Consider the following 17,734-nt stretch of genomic DNA (forward strand, 5'->3'; position numbering starts at 1 on the left):
ATACGCTGCCCAAAACTAAAATCGAGGAAGACAACTGATTCGAAATACAAATGAGCGGTAATACAAATAAAATCATCAAAAAAAAATTTTGATTGATTAAATGCGAACTATTTTTCACTAACAAAAGAATAATTTTGTAGAAAAAAACTAAAAGAATCGTGGAAAGGACAAATTTGGCATTTTGCAAAACTAATAAATTTTTGGAAATTAGTGATTAGTGGCGCCAAAAAATGTGCCATCTCACATTAAAACACTTACCGTAGTTTAGAAACCGTGAACACTTTCAAAACTTTTAATAGTTGGAAACTGCAAAATTGTTTCCTAATTGCTGTATTGAATCGTAAATATTGTTTCCTAGTTGACAAAACTAACAACTAGGGAAAACCATAACCACAAATAAAAGCTAATTTCAAAAAATCAGTTTAGAGTTTTAACGTAAAAGGTGTCCAATAAATTTTAGCAACACGAATTTAAAAAGGGGCCATCGGGATGTCATTAGAAATCTATCCGCAGCCGTTAATGACGTGAACAATTACTGACAAACTGAAAAGCCAATTTTTTAAAAATAGATAACTGTCAAATCAAAATTCGTATTGATACGACATTGTTTTTATATTAAGAATCGAACAAAAATCGGTAAAAACTTTTGGCGATGTCACATTGGTAATTCAATTTTGATACTAAATTTGTTTACAAAAACTCTAATCCACCCATCAAATGCAGCAAATTTGCTTATTCCAAATTTCTATGACTTGAGACAATTGATTCAGTGGATAACATATATTTGGTTTACATGTCCTGTACATGTTCTAAAACAAACTTATGCGATCAGAAATTTCTTTGAAAAAATAAACATCTGACCATAATACGCAGGAAAGTTTATCCAAAAACAAAAGCGCCTGAAATTGGAACAAACTTAAGTTTAGTGAAACGTCATTAAAACCCCATGAAAACGTATTAGTGACTTTTTTGCAATGATTATGTATTCTCTGACTCTCAACTGATTAGATACAGTTGGTTTTTGTGGTACTTGCTACTAAATGATGATTCAAATTGAATGGAGTCACAGAACCGTCTTATTCAATGAACAAAAGTCGAATAAAACATTTTATATCATGAACTGGAAGGCACTGGAGACCTTTAATTGGCTTTTATTGGCGACGTCTATCTTGCAATATTTTGTAAGTTTCTTGCAAGATAGACGTCCGGATCTTGCATATTGCAAGATAAGGGTAATTTGCAAAAATCTTGCGAGCTCTTGCAAGAAAAGCGTCGGAGTTCGTCTAGGGCAGTATGGTCTGATAACAGTTTAATTTGAACACACAGCGCACCAAAAATGTATATAAGTTTATAAACAAAATTTGTAAAAGTAATATCCTTTTTGTCCCTATTTCTCTCAGTTTTGAGAACTGCAAGAAATTTTTAATTATGAAATGAATATATAGGACTTCCTCTTTGAAATGTGGAAAAATTGAATTTCCTGCAAATTAGATTAAAAAATTAAATGACGACAAAATGAATGATTGTAAAGCAAATAAACAAAACTTGAAAATCAAGAGATCAAGGAAGATTAAAATTCAAACCATATTATCCAGCCAAAGCTGACTACAAAAACAAAAAACTATCATCTCCAGTGATCAAAAATGCCCTCATCCACGAACCTTACCCTCTCCACACCTCTCCCCCACCGCCCCCGCCACATAATTAATCGGCTCTGGAATAGTAATTTAACTTTATTAACCTACCTTCTGCTGGGGTCTGCTAGTGGAGAGGACAGTCATCATTGTCACCAACACCAACACTCCCACAACTGAGTACCTACAACACACAAGTACCACATGCTCACTTATTAATTGAACATCATTCAGTTTTTTATTCTTACAAATAATTTGTAACTCTTGAGTTATATTTGCGTCAATCAAAAAATTATTTCAAATACTATTAATTTTTGGTCTTATGAACTGTGATTTAAAACTTTGAAACGTATTTTGTTGCTCTGCTTGCGTTGGACTATAATATTTATAACAGCGGAAATTTTATCTTTGACTCGTAATATTTTTTGTGTCAAATTAATTAAAATATGTAGAGCTCAACAGATATCGAAAAACTGCAACACTCAGCAGGAATAAACTAGCAAACAGACCTCTATAAAAAAAATTGAAACAAATTTTTTCGCAATTTTTGCACAAAACTTCTTGCAGAATGGTAATTTCAAAATTGTCCGAGTCAAAATTCGAGTCAAATTGTCCAAGTCAAAATTGTCAAGTTTGCGAGCGTTTGCAGAATCTTTATGTCATTTATGCCGAATCTGAAATTTTTGAGCCGATAACCTATAGAACAAAACCTTTAAAAATCTTTAATTTAAATGATATACAGCATGATAAAGCTCATAAATTGTCGCCACATGAAAAATCAAGAAAGTTGTCAGAAATTAAAAAGAGAAGTTTTTTTAAAGAAGAAAAAAAAATACTGAAAATTCTATTATTGGTAAATAATGGTCAAACTGTAGACATTTTTTATAACTATGAAAATTCTTCAAATTAAATTTTTATTCGAACCCTTTTTTGAGCTGAATTGATGAAATTGAGTTTGGTTTTTAGTTGTTAATGTGAATTAAAAAAAAACAGCAAAATTTGTCCATTATTAGATTTTGAGTCTGAAAAGAATTTCTATTGTTTTTCATGAAAACTCGTACGATCTCATATCTATTAACCATTCTATTTTTAAGAAAAGTTGTCATCAATACATCATTCATGCTCGATTCATTTGAGATCATCTATGCACTATTATAGATATCTACCCGAAGTGACAAATTAAAAAGTATCAAAGACAAGCAGTCGAAATTGAGCACAAAAACTATAAAAACTGAGAACTGATTTATTTATCTTAAATGCTTGTATACATTATTGATTCAAATAAACGAAAATGATTTTCTGAGTAGTCCTACGGTGGCCAATGCAACAAACACCAAAAACTGTTAGCAAGGAACTAAATCTCGCCAAAAGCCAAAAACAGAAAGCTCTTCATGTTCTTCAGCAATATCTTTTGCTCAGTTGCCTGAACTGCTTAAGCGTCCTGAAATCTTTAGGTTTTAGTTGATTAGAAATTATATCCAACTGAAGCAGTACCGAATTTAGCGGCGCATACTTTTAGAAAAAATGTCAAAATTTTTTAATGAAGCGTGAAAAATAAAGTTTTTTTCCGTTTTCTCCGTTTTATATTGTTTTTGTTTTTTCTCTTTATCGTTAGAGAACCAAATCAATTATTTTCAGCTCAAAGAGTTTTCAAAAGTTTCCCAATTAGCTCTCAACTATTTAGTAGCAACTTATATTTTTTTAAGACATTACCATTTTAAAAAAAAATTTGTCCATTTTTAGAAACTGTGTCTGCTCTAACTATCTTGTTCGCTCTAACTTATCACTTCATTTTCCTTTTTCAGAAGAGGATATTGTTAGAAAGATTTGAAAAATCTCATCCAAAGAAGCTTTCACCTAAATTTTGAGTTTTTATACTCTTAGTCCACATCTCATACCTAAACATAAAATGCTTTTATATTACAAAAAAAAGATTTCCAGCTGCCTGGTAATTTCATTTTCCAGGTTGAAATAAAACTTGTTGATTAATCTTTTGTTTTCAACCAATCAGAGTTCAGGCAGCCGTCAAAATGAAGGTGAACGATCTCAAACGAATAATATCATGACACAGCTATCACAAGGAGTTCCGTCTAATTAGTTTAATTAATGGCTTCTAATCACAGTAACTTACAATAATTATGGCAAAAAAACGGGCAATTAAAAACATAGCCACAAGCTATAATTTTGTTGCTTTTTTTCAAGTTTAACATCAAAATTACTTTATTATCTGGTTGTATAAATGAGGTTTACATCTCTTTTTTGGACATTTGGTACGCATAATTTGGCAAATTGTTTCGGTTGAAAGCACAAAATCAAAGAAGAAAAACGCTTAAAGCACTTGGCGAAGATCCGCCCCATGAAAAATCACTCAACAATTGAAACGAACGTGTTTTAAGAGAGCTTGTTATTGTAAAAAGTCTATAAATCCGTCCATTTATTGTGAGAGATGCTAATGAGGCCATTAAGTGTGGTCATGATGGCTTTCTATGGCTTTTGTAGTCCATTATGGGCCATTTCATTCACACGTACACAAGGGGTGATACTGTCATCTTCAATTCTACTCAGGTCATTCAAAAGTGTTGAAAAGAGATTTTTAACATTCTTTGCTTTATCTAGCTCAAAATCTTAACAACAAAGAAAACTTACCACAAAAAGCAGTAACCGTAAATAACGCATCGTTGCTGTTCGGCCATTTTAATATATAAAATAAGAGAAAAAAATTAAATTGAACTAATAATTGAGACAAAATTAAAACCGCATTGTAATTTTTGATAGGGAATTTACTACATAGAACAAAGCAATTTTTTTATTTTAATGGACTTGCAAAAATTTAATTCGTATTAATAATTGAGACAAAAAACTAAGACCGCGCTTTAATTTTGTAGTAGGGAACTTGCTGCACAGAACAAAGCTAATTTTTCTGAAAAAAAATTGCGTCAGTTGTTGAAAAGGCATCTTATAATGCCAGTTTGTCAGAACTGAAGGTGTACAATTTGTGAATTACCACAATAAGTAGGAGTGAATGAAGTTTTAGAGTGTGTGTAAATCTGCCCCAAGACAAGTATGATTTACAATTTTTGTCAGGTCGTGCTTAGTGAAACAGAAAAAAGTCAACTCGAACTTAGAGCGTTTAGCTTATGGCTAATAGTGTACTAAGGCTTTTATGTATTTTCTACGTACATAACTAGGGCTCGTTCTGAATTCATATTTGCCCCAAAAGCAGTAAAATTGTTGTCAACAATAGGACGCTAACATCAAGCTCCGCATTTTAATGTGTTTCTAACAATTTTCAAAAGTTTTCAGGTTGTCCATCTCATAGGGTCAAAAGAAATAAAGTACCTCTTCAATTGAGGAGCCAACTCGTCGAGTAACTGAAGAAAAATGATAAAGTAGCTTTAGCCGCAGTAGTTACTTCAAAAAAAACAAAAAGGCGGATTCAACATAAGAAAGAGAAAAATTATCCCAGAATTAGTACATACTTTAGTAATTGGTACCAAAATCCATACTAAATCAAAATATTCAGATAAAAAATGCTTAATTCATTGGATTATGGTTTTTTTAACATGACAAGAAGTCTGCAAATTCATAATTCAAATTAAATAGCGACACCACAGCAAAGAACAAAAATTCTCAGCATATTACTCAGCAAATTTTGCGCAGAACTTAATGTCTGAGGAGAAGTTGAGAATTTTTTGACTTTTCCTAGATCTAAATTTCGACTTTTAGAGTCAATCTTCTACGCCTCGTAAATTTTTCGATACAAAAAATTTAAAATAAACAAAATCATTTCCAAATCCCTGGAAATTTATATCGGAACAAATTTTGGTACTAGGTATACCTAATACTCGAAAAAAGATAAATTGACCTTGGATTAATTTTTACAACGTTCTTTTATCAAAATTATTCATCCAAGCTGTTTTTATCGCAGCACTTGCTATCACAAAAGTTGAAATCAAACCCCTGTTTTCAACCATTTCCTAAGAGTTTTTGCTCACGACTTACTTAAATCACTTCCCTAAATTGAACTAGATTTATTAAAAATTGACATCTGTTTTGATTTCAATTTAAAAATTAATTCACAGTTTTAGCGTAACTAATAAAGTTTACCACTGTGCAGAAAGAGAAGAAGTTAATTGGATAATTTTAGTTTTGTATCAGGCTATAAAAATTTCTCCTAAAGTTGTTAAATTGTCATTAAACGAATGCTATTCTGAAACGACCGGTATCTTACATAAAAACAACACCCTTTGCATAATTTAAAAGCTGATTAACAAAGATTTCTTTCAAAGCCTAGCCTTCCCTTCAAACTTTCGATTAAGAACTTTTAAAAATTATGTATTGAAAAATCAATGTAAATTTATTGCTCTTAAGACTTTCGGTGGCACGTGATATTTCGACATTACAGTTCAGAAATGGAATTTAAAGCAAGAGATAATAAACGAACGTAAATTGTTTTTGCATACCTAATTCTCCAAGGTAAAATATAAAACAGCAAATGATTGTAAACTAACTTCCCTTGATTGATAACTTTTAAGCGACGCTGTTTGGATGCTAGACGGGCAACTGAAATGGAGCAAGGCAATTTTCTTTCTTAAAAACTTATTTATGTAATGTTGGTGATTTTATTCAGGGAAAATAGGTAACTTTCATTTTTTTTCTTTGTTGATACCAATAAAATTGAAAACAGATTCTATCGATAGATACACAGTTGCGAAGAAAATTATATATAAAGAGATTGTTAAAATTTTTCTCAAAACTGAAAAATTGATCTTTCACTGAGAGTTATAGGGTAACAATCGTTGCTTTTTTTAGCTCAGGTATTTTGGTAAATATTGATTGCAGTATATTTTTTTTTTAAAAAATTGGACCCTAACAAAAACAAGCAATAGAGATAGATTTTCAAAATCTTTGAGATTAAAATTTTCGAGTATTTCAAGTTGATATCATGTATTTATAGGTTATGAAAATTGTTGATCATCATATATTTGTGGTTGAGCAAAATGAAAACAATTTGCAGGTTCTTTATTCTCATCGAGTGGCAAAAAAATTAATGTTCAGTTTGGTTGTCAAATTGGCTGATTATAAGAAGAAGAATAGAAAAATAGATAAAGAGGCTTCAGGTAGAGTTACGTTTTTAAAAAGAGGGATTCTGAAGAGGAAAGAGAATGCTTCATCGAGGGAGATTGTATATCTTAGTAGTTATTACCAAAAACTATTATAAAAGAAATGAAACGAAAAGGGGCTTCAATTACGCTAAGATGTTTAATTTTTTGTCTCATTGACATTGTAAAAAGTCTCTAAAATCAAAAGACAGTTTCTTGAATCACAAAAAAGAGCATTTTCTGCAAATTAAATACATTTTGACAGAACTAATGACCTAATAGCATTTCGAGAACTGCTAGACACTTTTGTAGATCATAAAATGACTTAGTTTTTACAAAAACCAATTGCCCTGTAAAGTTATATAGAAAAATTGGTATTAGGTGTACATATTACCCAAACAATAATAGGTCCTGGATTGAACAGTTGCAACGTTCCATTAACTAAAACAATTATCCGAGGTGTTTTCAGCAGAACATTTATTTTCACAGATGTCAGAATCAAGTTCCTGTTTTCAAAAACAATATTCTGAATATTGTTTGTCTTCATAAAAACAGCATTTTTTTCGAAATGAAGGAGTCAGCGCACAAGAACAACAATACACACTGCTTAAAAATTTACAAGTTTCTTTTGAAATTTTGACTGCATGATCTGTTGTCAAATTACTATAATGTTCATTTCGAACATTTTCCATAGCTAAAAAATCTAAAACTTGACAGAAAGGAAGAAAGGAACTATGCAAAAATTTTGCTGTTTCAATCACCCTTTTTTCGATAAAGCAACGTATTTTTTACTTTAATTTTCGTCGATACCGATGAAAATGAAACAAAATATTTGATTATTCCACAATTATTAGGATTTATAGATCTAGAGAGATTGAGAAGTATGAACTTTTTACCAAAAGTTTGACGGCTATCATCTTTGGTTTTTTTTACCTCGGAAAGAGTGATCAATTTCAATTGAACAGTGAGTATAAAAATTTTTATATCTGAGTTATTACCGAGATTGCTTGAAAATTTTATTTATATTTGAGTTTTTTAAATGTCTTTAAAATAATTTTTAGTTTATTTTTCATCAAACAACCTTCAGACTGGATCACAAAAGATTGCTCCTCCTACAATAAAAAGTGAGCAAAAATAGAAAATTAATATTGATGACAAATAAACCGCAATCAAGATGCCATTAAGAACTTCGCTCCACTTTGTTTGTTTCGCGGCCCTCATAAGAACTGTGGGCGTCACAGATTTTGCTCTGATTTTTATTTTTAGCCCAGAAAAGCTGTAGTGAATTCGCATTCTTTAAAACAAAGTTTCTGAACCTCAAGTTTTGATGATGCTCTTTTGTTTAAAAGAGTATGAGGTCAGTTTAATTGTCCAGAAAAAAAGCTATATTAGAACATTTTTTGAATGTGGCTCACAATGATGGTGTTACATTATGCACATTCGAGGAGAAGAATCAGTTTTCTCATGCATGAAATTTTCAACTCTCATTCAAGAAAATTAGAAAATTGTGGTCCTCAAATGATGAAAACTGTTCAATGTTTAAAGCAGTGTAAAATCATCTCTGATGATAATTATCTCTAGCTTACACGTGCAACTGTAAAAAGTATACCAAATTTGAACAAAAATTTACCCCTGGGTGAGCATGTTTTGCCTACAGCGCCATAATCAAAACCGAAAGACAGTAACTGTTTCTGCTCAGTTAAACATTCGATTTTGTAGAAATTAGTTTTCAATTGAACTTTTCTTCTTTCTACAGTTTTTAGGTCTATCAACTGACAAAATGAGAACAAGTTTACCAAAATCTATCACAAACGTCGGTATTTTTGCAATGTTCGCTCCAAATTTGAACTACAGTTCAATGCTTACATGAAGAACAATTTTTGCTCAACAATTTTACAATGGCTGTGTTGTACCAACTATTTGACAAGATTAAAGCTGGTCTGTCTAATGATGCGTTATCGTGATAAGCTGACAACAATAAAAAGGTTTTGCTAAAACAACTCGCAAATCATTCGATGTCATTGTTGTTTTTGTAGGCTCCTTTGAACAACAATAGAGCGAATTTGAGTACTGCTAGTTGCTTATCATAAACCAGAGCTCATCATATTAGTTTTGAAGGCGGGGTATGAATTAAAGTGATAAAAGTTTTAAATCTTCGAATACAGAAACGTAATGTTTTATGAACCGTGTGTTTAAATAAAAACATTCTGAACTATATATTGCAAGGTAATTGATACAGTTAATTAAAACATTAAAAAAGAGAAACCGCTTTTAATTAAATTTTTCAAAACTTCTTTTTACCAAAAGATAATAAACCCACTTTGGCATAATGACTCTTTTAGTGAACCTTTATTGCTGTAACAGAAGCTAATCCGAGATTAAACAAAGCCTGATATTCTAATATAAACACCAAGAAGTGTTTAAAAATTCAAGCTGTGATCTATTTAAAAATCCACATCAGATGTAGATTGGCAGGTTAAATAAAAAAGACTCAAAACAATGTTTGAAACCGTAAAAATTCAAATAAAAACTAAACAAATGACTGTAGAAAAATTGCATATATCTTCTTTTCTTGAATAAAATCTCTTTTAAAAGGACAACGAAATCAAGGCCGTTTTTTAAAACAAAAATTAAAAAAGTTTTGCGGTGCGGAAAAAAAATAGCGGAGAAAAAGCGGGACAACCTCTGCCAGATTCTTACTAGAAGATGAATTTCGTGAAGAATCTTGAATGAAAATTGTCATTCTGACAAAAACTGGAAGATAACCATTTTTCTGCCAGAATCTGAGAGATTCCTTCAAGATAACAATCCGGTCTTGTCTAAGGTGTGAATCACCTACACTGGGTTTGTTCTAGCTATGCAAATATGCAACAATAATGTAAGCTTCCATATAGAACTTTTTCTATGGGTGGTCTCTCAGAGGTTACCAGGGTTGCTTGGGTTGTCTAAATCCAAAAAATATACAAACAATACAGACTCCCACATACCAGGGTAGCATAATCGTTCATTTGATCTCTATGAGTCATACAGGGTCTCCCTACATGGACATTACAACAATCTAACACGTGGAGCAAATGTGATTTGTCCTATTGTTGCGCAAAACAATACCCTCACTTTCTTTCCCATTCCAAAATTTTATAAGCACAAGTTGCCACTAAAAGTCAAATGCAATGTATTTGGCCATTTTCTACTCCAAAATGTCATTTTTTTGTTCGTTTCAAAAATCTACGAAAAAACTAGTAATCAATTTTACCTTTAAGTCCAGAGAAACAATAACTCCTAATCTCAAGGTTATTTTACGCATAACAATTGTTAAATCATTAAAAGATGAAAATTATTCTCATTTCTTGCTTGACTCTTTTTCGCGTAAATTTTACACGTAGAATGTAAATAGAGGCAGCAGAATTAGTTGAGAAATCAATATAACAAACAGTTTTTTCTCTCTTCAGTCAATTTTCACCGATCGATATATTCATCGTACAGGATTGTGAATGGTATTATTTATTAAAAAAGCTTGTCGAGTTTAGAATATCATATTAAAAAGATTTTTCTGAATTCCGCCTTTCCCGAGGAGTTACGGAGGTTTAAAATTCTGTGAACTGCAAAGATATAAGGGAGTTGCGGATTTGTTTGATCCAACTGTTTATTTTTTTGAAAATTTTTGAAAATTCTTCGTTTTTCCTTCTTTCATGAAAGGAGGCTTCAAACATGCCTATTTGGCCCACTTTGTCGAATTTCACCGGTGGAGTGAGCATGAGGACTGCTGACAGATCTGTGTTTACTCAGATTTGGGTTCATTATAACTCCGGTTCCTCAAAGAGTTTTCTAGTAATAACTTTATTGCGGTCTTTCGATAATTTACACCGATATTTATCAAAAATGCATTTTTATTTATATAAAATGGTTTTCGTTCGTTAAAAAACAATTGCAATTTTTTTTTCAGAAATTGCGTTTCCTAGCAGCCGCGCGAAGATGGCAAGGCCGGTTTTGGTCTCATCGCTGATATTTGCAATTGAAGATATTTCTGATTTTCTTTTGGGTCAATCCTTTTTGAAATTTTTGTTATACCAATTACAGGCAAGTTTGTTTTCAAATAAAATTTCAATTAACAAGAGTTCTTATTTGTACTCAAAAAATTGAGAAAAAAGTGGGTTTTAGATTAGAGCTCATTTTTTTGGCTCCCACAAATTGTTTTCGTAAAATTCAAATGAATTGCTTTCGGTTGATACCTAATTTTTTTTAATGACTGGCGAAGTATTCAAATTTCATCATTCAACTTTAATATATTGAATTTCTGCTCAAAATATTTAATTCGGTAACATTTGGAAATTTTTTGTGTGAAGTAAAAATCAGCAAGTGCAAGACGCGTTTGTGTCTAGTTGTTGAATTAAATAGTTAAAACTTGATTCGGATTGTGATGACGCGCTCTTTTTTTGTGCAATACAATTGCCTTTTCCTGTTTTTTTATGTTTGTTACAGACCACAAACATTTACAATCAAACCTCTACTATTGCAAACTTTTTTATTTGCAAATAAAAGCCAATGGACATACATGATAATTGCAGCAAAAAGCATGGGGTTTTTCGCTTCAATACTTCTTTTGCGCAAAATTGTTTGTGTAATTTAGTATTACTTGCCTTTAAATAATGGTTTTTTGGCATTGATACTACAAGTTTTCATTTTTTTTCTCTATTTTTTGACATTTTCCAATTTTTGAGGTTCTGTTTTGCTGCCATATTCAATCATCACATTGATGCCACATTACTTACAATGCGAATATAATATTATATTACATTATAATATTCAGCAAATTTAGTTAATAGACTGTGATTTTAAAGACTTTGACACCGTTTCTTCACAGAACTAAAATGAAGTTCTGATTATTGCCTGTCTTTGCTCTTTTTGTAGTCGTATGACATCCCGGATTATGACAGGTCTCAATGGGTTTCTACGAAATTAAAAATGAAGCCATTGAATGGTTTCAGTTGATAACTACTTGCTTTCATGACTTTGAAATTAATTAATTTCGAAAAAAAGTTAAGTGTTTGTTAATTGTTCTCAATTAATACAGTTAACATTTTTTTGGGGTGCAATGCAATTCATTTGTTTTCGATCTGTTTTTATCTGATGCTATTTTCAATTTATTTCGAAAGGTTCTTTCAAAAAAGATAGACATTGAGTTTTGGTCGTAAGAAATGCTTGTTGTTTGTGTTTCATTTTGTTGTTTATCTTGTCTGCTACTCTCCTTAAAGGCAGGTATCATCGGCCCTCTAATGTTTTATTGTTAAATTTGTAATTTTGTTTGAGCTCAAAGTGAATTTTAACTGGCTACGCCAAATATTTTGGAATATAAATTGATTTTTTTTGAAAGTTTTTTTCTCTGGATAATTTAGTGGACAATTTAGTCAAAAACGTGGTTGAGCGAGGGCAGAACATTATATGCGAACGCACAATACCGAGCCTTCTTGTCTTTACTTGACCTTCAAAAACAGAAGGCTGAATGCTCCAAAATCTTACACTTAAGATGACCTTAACTACAAAGCAAAAAACAAATATAAGTTCATTTTTATATGTATCATTTATAAATGTGAATTTGAAATAAGATTTTGCATTGAAATCAGATATGGATTTTGATTTTGACAATAATATTTAAATAATGATTTTGAAATTCTGCTAATATTTTTTAATGTCTAATTTGCACATATGTGTAGATAGCTGAAGGCGAAAACTGGCACAGCCCGAATATTTTTTTAATGGAGTAACAAAGTAAGTAACTCTCCTCGTCAAATACTTTTTGATTTCAAAAATGTTTTCAAAAAAAATATTAATCTGTGGTGGAAACACATTAAAATCGAAGACATTTTGTTACATTGCTTTTCGAAGGATAGCAAACGTAGTCTTATCTACTGCATAAACTATAACAGTGGAAAAAAATAACCTAATCAAAACCTTTTGGGAAGAAAAACGTGATGTGATTAAAAAATCATTAAACATTCAAAAGGTAAAAAATTTTAAACCAAATTTTGATGAATTTTGAAAAAAAACAATGGTTGATATGAAATTCAAAAATATCTTTGGCCAAAAAATATGAAAAAAGTCTTCTCTTTCATATACTTGAGAACATATTAAACTGTTGTAGTGCCAAAGTATCTGGTTCCAGGTAATTTTGAAGTTGTTTTAAAAAATAAATTTGAGTTTGAGGGGGGAGGGGGAGGAACCAAATGCATAATTGAAAAACAAAAGAAAAAACATTTGTGAACAAAATTAAATAATTCTATTGAGTTCCTCCGAAGCAGCAGTTAAAAATAATTATGCTTTCTTTAGCAGTTAACTTTGTTCGACAAATGAGAAATTGATTTAGTTCTGAAAAAAAGTCATTAATACAAATGTTTGGTGAAGCAGAGGCTCAATGGCAATAGAAATTTCCAATACTGAAAATGTGATACGCTAAAACAAGAATCCTAAATCAAAACTTTGAAAATAACACAAAAAATTACTTTTTTGAAAAATTAGTATATATCAAGTTGAAGTAAAGAGTACGAGGAAAAAACTATGCAAATATTGACTAGCTATTTAAAAATTTGGTAAGCCAAATGAAACTAAATAAACAATTAGAATAAATAACTATAATTTTATTGCTCTTGTTTTTTGTGACATAGAGATAAAAGTTTGAAGTAAATGTTGATCTTAAAATGTGGAAAATGCAGAGTTGTTGTTTTTTTGCTGCTCTTTTCTTTAAAGGCTAAAATTATTTTGTCACTTTAATGTTATTTTTGAACCTAATATAATCACATTTTTGTTTCGTATCATCCACAACAAGTAATGAGATGTTTAACTCTCAATTTTTTCGAGATGTTTCATTCATTTCTAGCGGAAGCTTAATTCATTTCTAGCAAAAATTTATGTTTTTTTCGGGTAGAACAATTTCACAATAAAGAGGCTAATCTTTTTCGTATTGGACTTTTTTATATCATTTATAATTATAATGCATAATCAGTAAAAAAAATACCAAATACAAATAATTCAGCTAACAATGTTCACTAGGGACTTTAGCATGCTGTTTGATCCAATTTTTTTTTCAATAGTAATAAGTGATCAAGTGTGCCTTGTGGTTAATTATTCTGACTCCGGGTCAAAGTTTAAGATTGCACTAAAAAATTAAAAGAATCAGACGTGTGCAATCCAATGTTGATATGGAATTCCTATAAAGATTTATTTGCATCCAAAGTGTCCAGAAATACAGGAAAATGTTTTTTTCTCTGGTCTCAATCTATGCAGTAAAATCTAACTTTCAAAAACTACAAATGATTTAGCTAACAAGCATTCTTCATTGTTTTATCTCTGTCCCAAATGCAAACACACAAATCCTTTCAAAATTAATTTTGATTGAAAAATGATTTTACAATTAAAAAACGAAAAGTGCTCATGTTTTATATGGTTTTTTTTTCGTTTTTTGTCGCACTTCCAATGAAAGATAATGCAAAGTCTTTTTCGTTATCAGTCGTTTCTGATGTATAAAAAGATGTTGCCGCTTACCAAAATGGTTTATTTGACAACGATGGTATAATAAAACTTTCAAGCTCGCCTCTTGTTATTAACAGCTTTTATCAAAAGTTACTCAGCAGATTTTTATTCCAATATGTTTTCCTAAGATTTTCTTTGTACCGGCATTCTTTTTCATTAATAATTTTTTACACAAAAAAAGGACATCATTCGAGTACTCCAGTTATTTAATATCAATAGCAAACACTTAGATCTCAAAACAGCAAATTTTACCCAAAAAAGGCAAATACTGAACTGCTTACCGCAAATCAGGTTAATATTAGTATAATATCATTACAGTGTAATAATACCCGAGATGATGAGATGAGAAATCATTGTTACTTTCTAGAGCGCCCATGCTTGTGAAGTTTTTGACAGTTATTTTAATTTGATCAACTTTTCTTACTCAACGATAACCAATCAATTCAACTTACCTATATTCCATTGCTGATGAGAGGGGTAGCTGGTCGTGAGACATAATTTATGGTAAATATAAAACCATAGATTGCCATTATTATTTGATAGAAATTAATCGACTTGCACAGTTCTTACTGTAACCAATAAAATACGAAACTGGCTACAAACTTTAAATTTGGTTACTGCATTTTTTTCTGTTGTGGTCAGAATTCTGCGGGAGTTCCGTTATTTTTAAAAATATTTGAAAAAATTCCAATTTGTATTTCTTTTTATGGTAAAGCGTGTAGTGATTATAAATTTGAAATGTTAAAACCTTGTTTGTTTATGTAATAAACATATCAAGCTAGAGCACTTGTTTAAGTATGCCCGCTGCATAAAATTCTTGCGAGCACAAATTGAAAATCACTTTGCTAACTCGAAAGAATTCGAGAAATGCAGAATTTTCGTGATCAGGCGGTAAAAAATTAAGAACAGAAGAAACAGATAACAAAGTAATAATAATAATAACTAGCAGTGGTAATAAATAGCCAACCATAATGCGTGTATGAATCAATACAAGATAAAAATCTGACGCATTTTGTAGATTACTTAAATCAGATTATAATTGAGAGTGGTTTTACAGCGGTGGTTAAAAAATGCATGAAAAACAGCCGCGGGGGGATCTTAAAATCTCATCAAAAACAGAATTAAAAACTTTAAATTATTTTCGAGCACTCTTTAAAAATTTGCACAAAATTATGATAATGCTGATAATTTTGCTAAATCAAATTTGACCAACCGATCTTAACAGCAACTCAAAAATTGAAGATGTTTAGGTTAGTTATGACTAAAGCTAGATATAATTGCGGGCTTATTAAAGTCAATTTGTAATTCGAAAATTGGGGTTGAATTAGGGTTTGAGTGAACTTTTGGTTAAGAAAACAAAAGATTCGGTCAAGCGGCGATTAAATGAAAAAGGACAGTTTGCTTTTATAATTCCCGCTAGGATCTTTTCCCAGTTTCCTCAAGGCTGCGCCTGCTATACAAACAAAACTGTAAACTTGACGTTTTAATTGCAACGCAGCGGAATCAAGATTATGATCAGAATTAATAAATATCTCTTCAACTTTTATTCATGTCCAATCTCGTAATACATTCACAGCCGTGGGTTTTTGATAAATTCGCCTTAGATGGTGTTTTTATTGGTTTTGTAGGAAATTTTGGGAAATTTTGGGATAGTTTGGGGGTAGAGTTATGAATTGGGTTGTAATGTAGCACTGATAAAAGACGAAAAGTGACGGCCGGGCTTGGGTAAAAAGGAGATAATATTTTAATATGCGCTCTAGGCTAGATCAGTTCTAAATTGGGCCAATTTTGAGATTTGTTTTAAGTGAATTAATCCACCCCAATCCCTTTTATGCCCCGCGGGTTTTACGTCTGAAAGGCGCTCCTTTTTATCCCATTTGTTTTGCCCATTAAAACACAATATGGCGGATGTTTGAACGCAACGTGATCAAATTGCGGACAGGTTTTGAACAAACGTGATTTGTGGGAAAATGTATCCGCTTTGTCAATGTGCATTTCTCACATGTTTTAAGCCCATAATCTTTCTACAAATGTTGAACACAAGCACAATTTTATTAAATTCACCCTTTGTTAGTTTTGAACTCTAATTGTGCCTACACGCCGTAAGGATTAGAGTCCGGTTTGAAATGTCACTAGTTGGCACTAACTGATCCTAGACAAAGTCCAGCAGGGCTAAATACTAATTTACAACCCAAAATAGTCCTTTTAGCCCGGGTAAGATATTTGGCCGATTTGTATCTTTATATGACTTCGCGAAATTTCATTGGTTTTAAGGTGTATCAATCCGAAAGGCGTGTACAGGAATGTCACAACATAGTTTTCATTCTTCAAAACTTTGTTCACCATGCCGGATTTGAATTTGTTAGGGTTTTATTGCATAATCATAATATTAATTTTGCCATTTCTTTCCCATTATAGTCGAGACGCAACATGAACTTAAAGGCCCCCACACGGCAATAATAGATAGGTGACCATTATCATCAGATCCTCGAATGACGTTTTAGCTGAACTTATTTCAGTTTTGAGTCTGGTGTCTGGCTATAACGCCGAGAACTATCTCATAAACGCATAAAATCTATTATTTTTTATTAAGGAACTCGATCATTTTATTTCACCGCTAAATCGCCCACAAACTTACGACCCTAGTCGGAAAGGCCCAACACAAAACGTGCAGGAATGTCACTGCATGCTTAACCAAAGAACCGAAACTTGACACACCTTAATAAGAAACAAACTAAAATATAGTAAATCTTGCCAAGATCTTGACATGGCACTTACCATGAAGACATCAAGATTTGTACGGAATTGTAAGATCTTTGCATGGGTATCATATATTTGCTTTAGCACAAATTCATTTGATTTTAGCATAATTATCAAGATTTATCAAGAAACATTGGGAATTGTTGAAAAACTCAGCTCCCGCTAGTTTATTAGCCAACAATTGAGCCTTCCTTTTCCATTAAAATTTTTAAGCGGATGCAAGTTAGATATGTACATAATACACACCTTATACAGGACCGCCACCTAGAAGGCCCCCATTAACTTCTCAAGAAATCCTCAAAAAAAATCTAAAAAATTAATCAACATCACATTCAAACATTACTGAAAAAAGTTTCAAATATCTTGTTCAGGAGCAACTAAGCTTTTGTAGCAAGTACAGTACTAAACACGCAAAACTTGATTTCGTCTAGTATAGTTTTTTAAACTTTTTCGATGCCGTTTTGGAAATGAGATTTATTGCGTAATTTTAGTTTCAAGTTACGTTAATTGTTGTGAGAACAGATAGAGAAAAAGTTAATTCTTTAGAAACTTTTAAATCGAGTGAAAACTTGTTAACTCAAAGTAGAAACATAAGTAGAATGCAGATGAAACTCATAAACATTTCTACATAAATCATTCTAACCCTTCGATATGTTGCTGCTCCGTAATTAAATCGCGCCAAATACCTGGCCGAGGAACACTTGATGCCCTATT

General features: G+C 31.4%; 1 protein-coding gene across 1 annotated transcript in view; it reads right to left on the minus strand.

Annotated features, from left to right (window-relative positions):
* Positions 1-16,085, minus strand: part of LOC142341038 (uncharacterized) — a 42,633-nt gene extending 26,548 nt beyond the window's left edge. The window contains exons 1-2 of the mRNA XM_075391871.1: positions 14,713-16,085; positions 1,746-1,818 (exon numbers count right to left, since the gene is read on the minus strand). Of these exons, the coding sequence (XP_075247986.1) occupies positions 1,746-1,818; positions 14,713-14,756 (117 nt within the window). The 5' untranslated portion in view covers positions 14,757-16,085. The remainder of the gene's footprint in view (positions 1-1,745; positions 1,819-14,712) is intronic.
* Positions 16,086-17,734: the final 1,649 nt, after the last annotated feature.

The sequence above is a fragment of the Convolutriloba macropyga genome, chromosome 6 (assembly GCF_964194025.1).
Source record: "Convolutriloba macropyga chromosome 6, txConMacr16.3, whole genome shotgun sequence".
NCBI classification, from domain to species: domain Eukaryota; kingdom Metazoa; phylum Xenacoelomorpha; order Acoela; family Convolutidae; genus Convolutriloba; species Convolutriloba macropyga.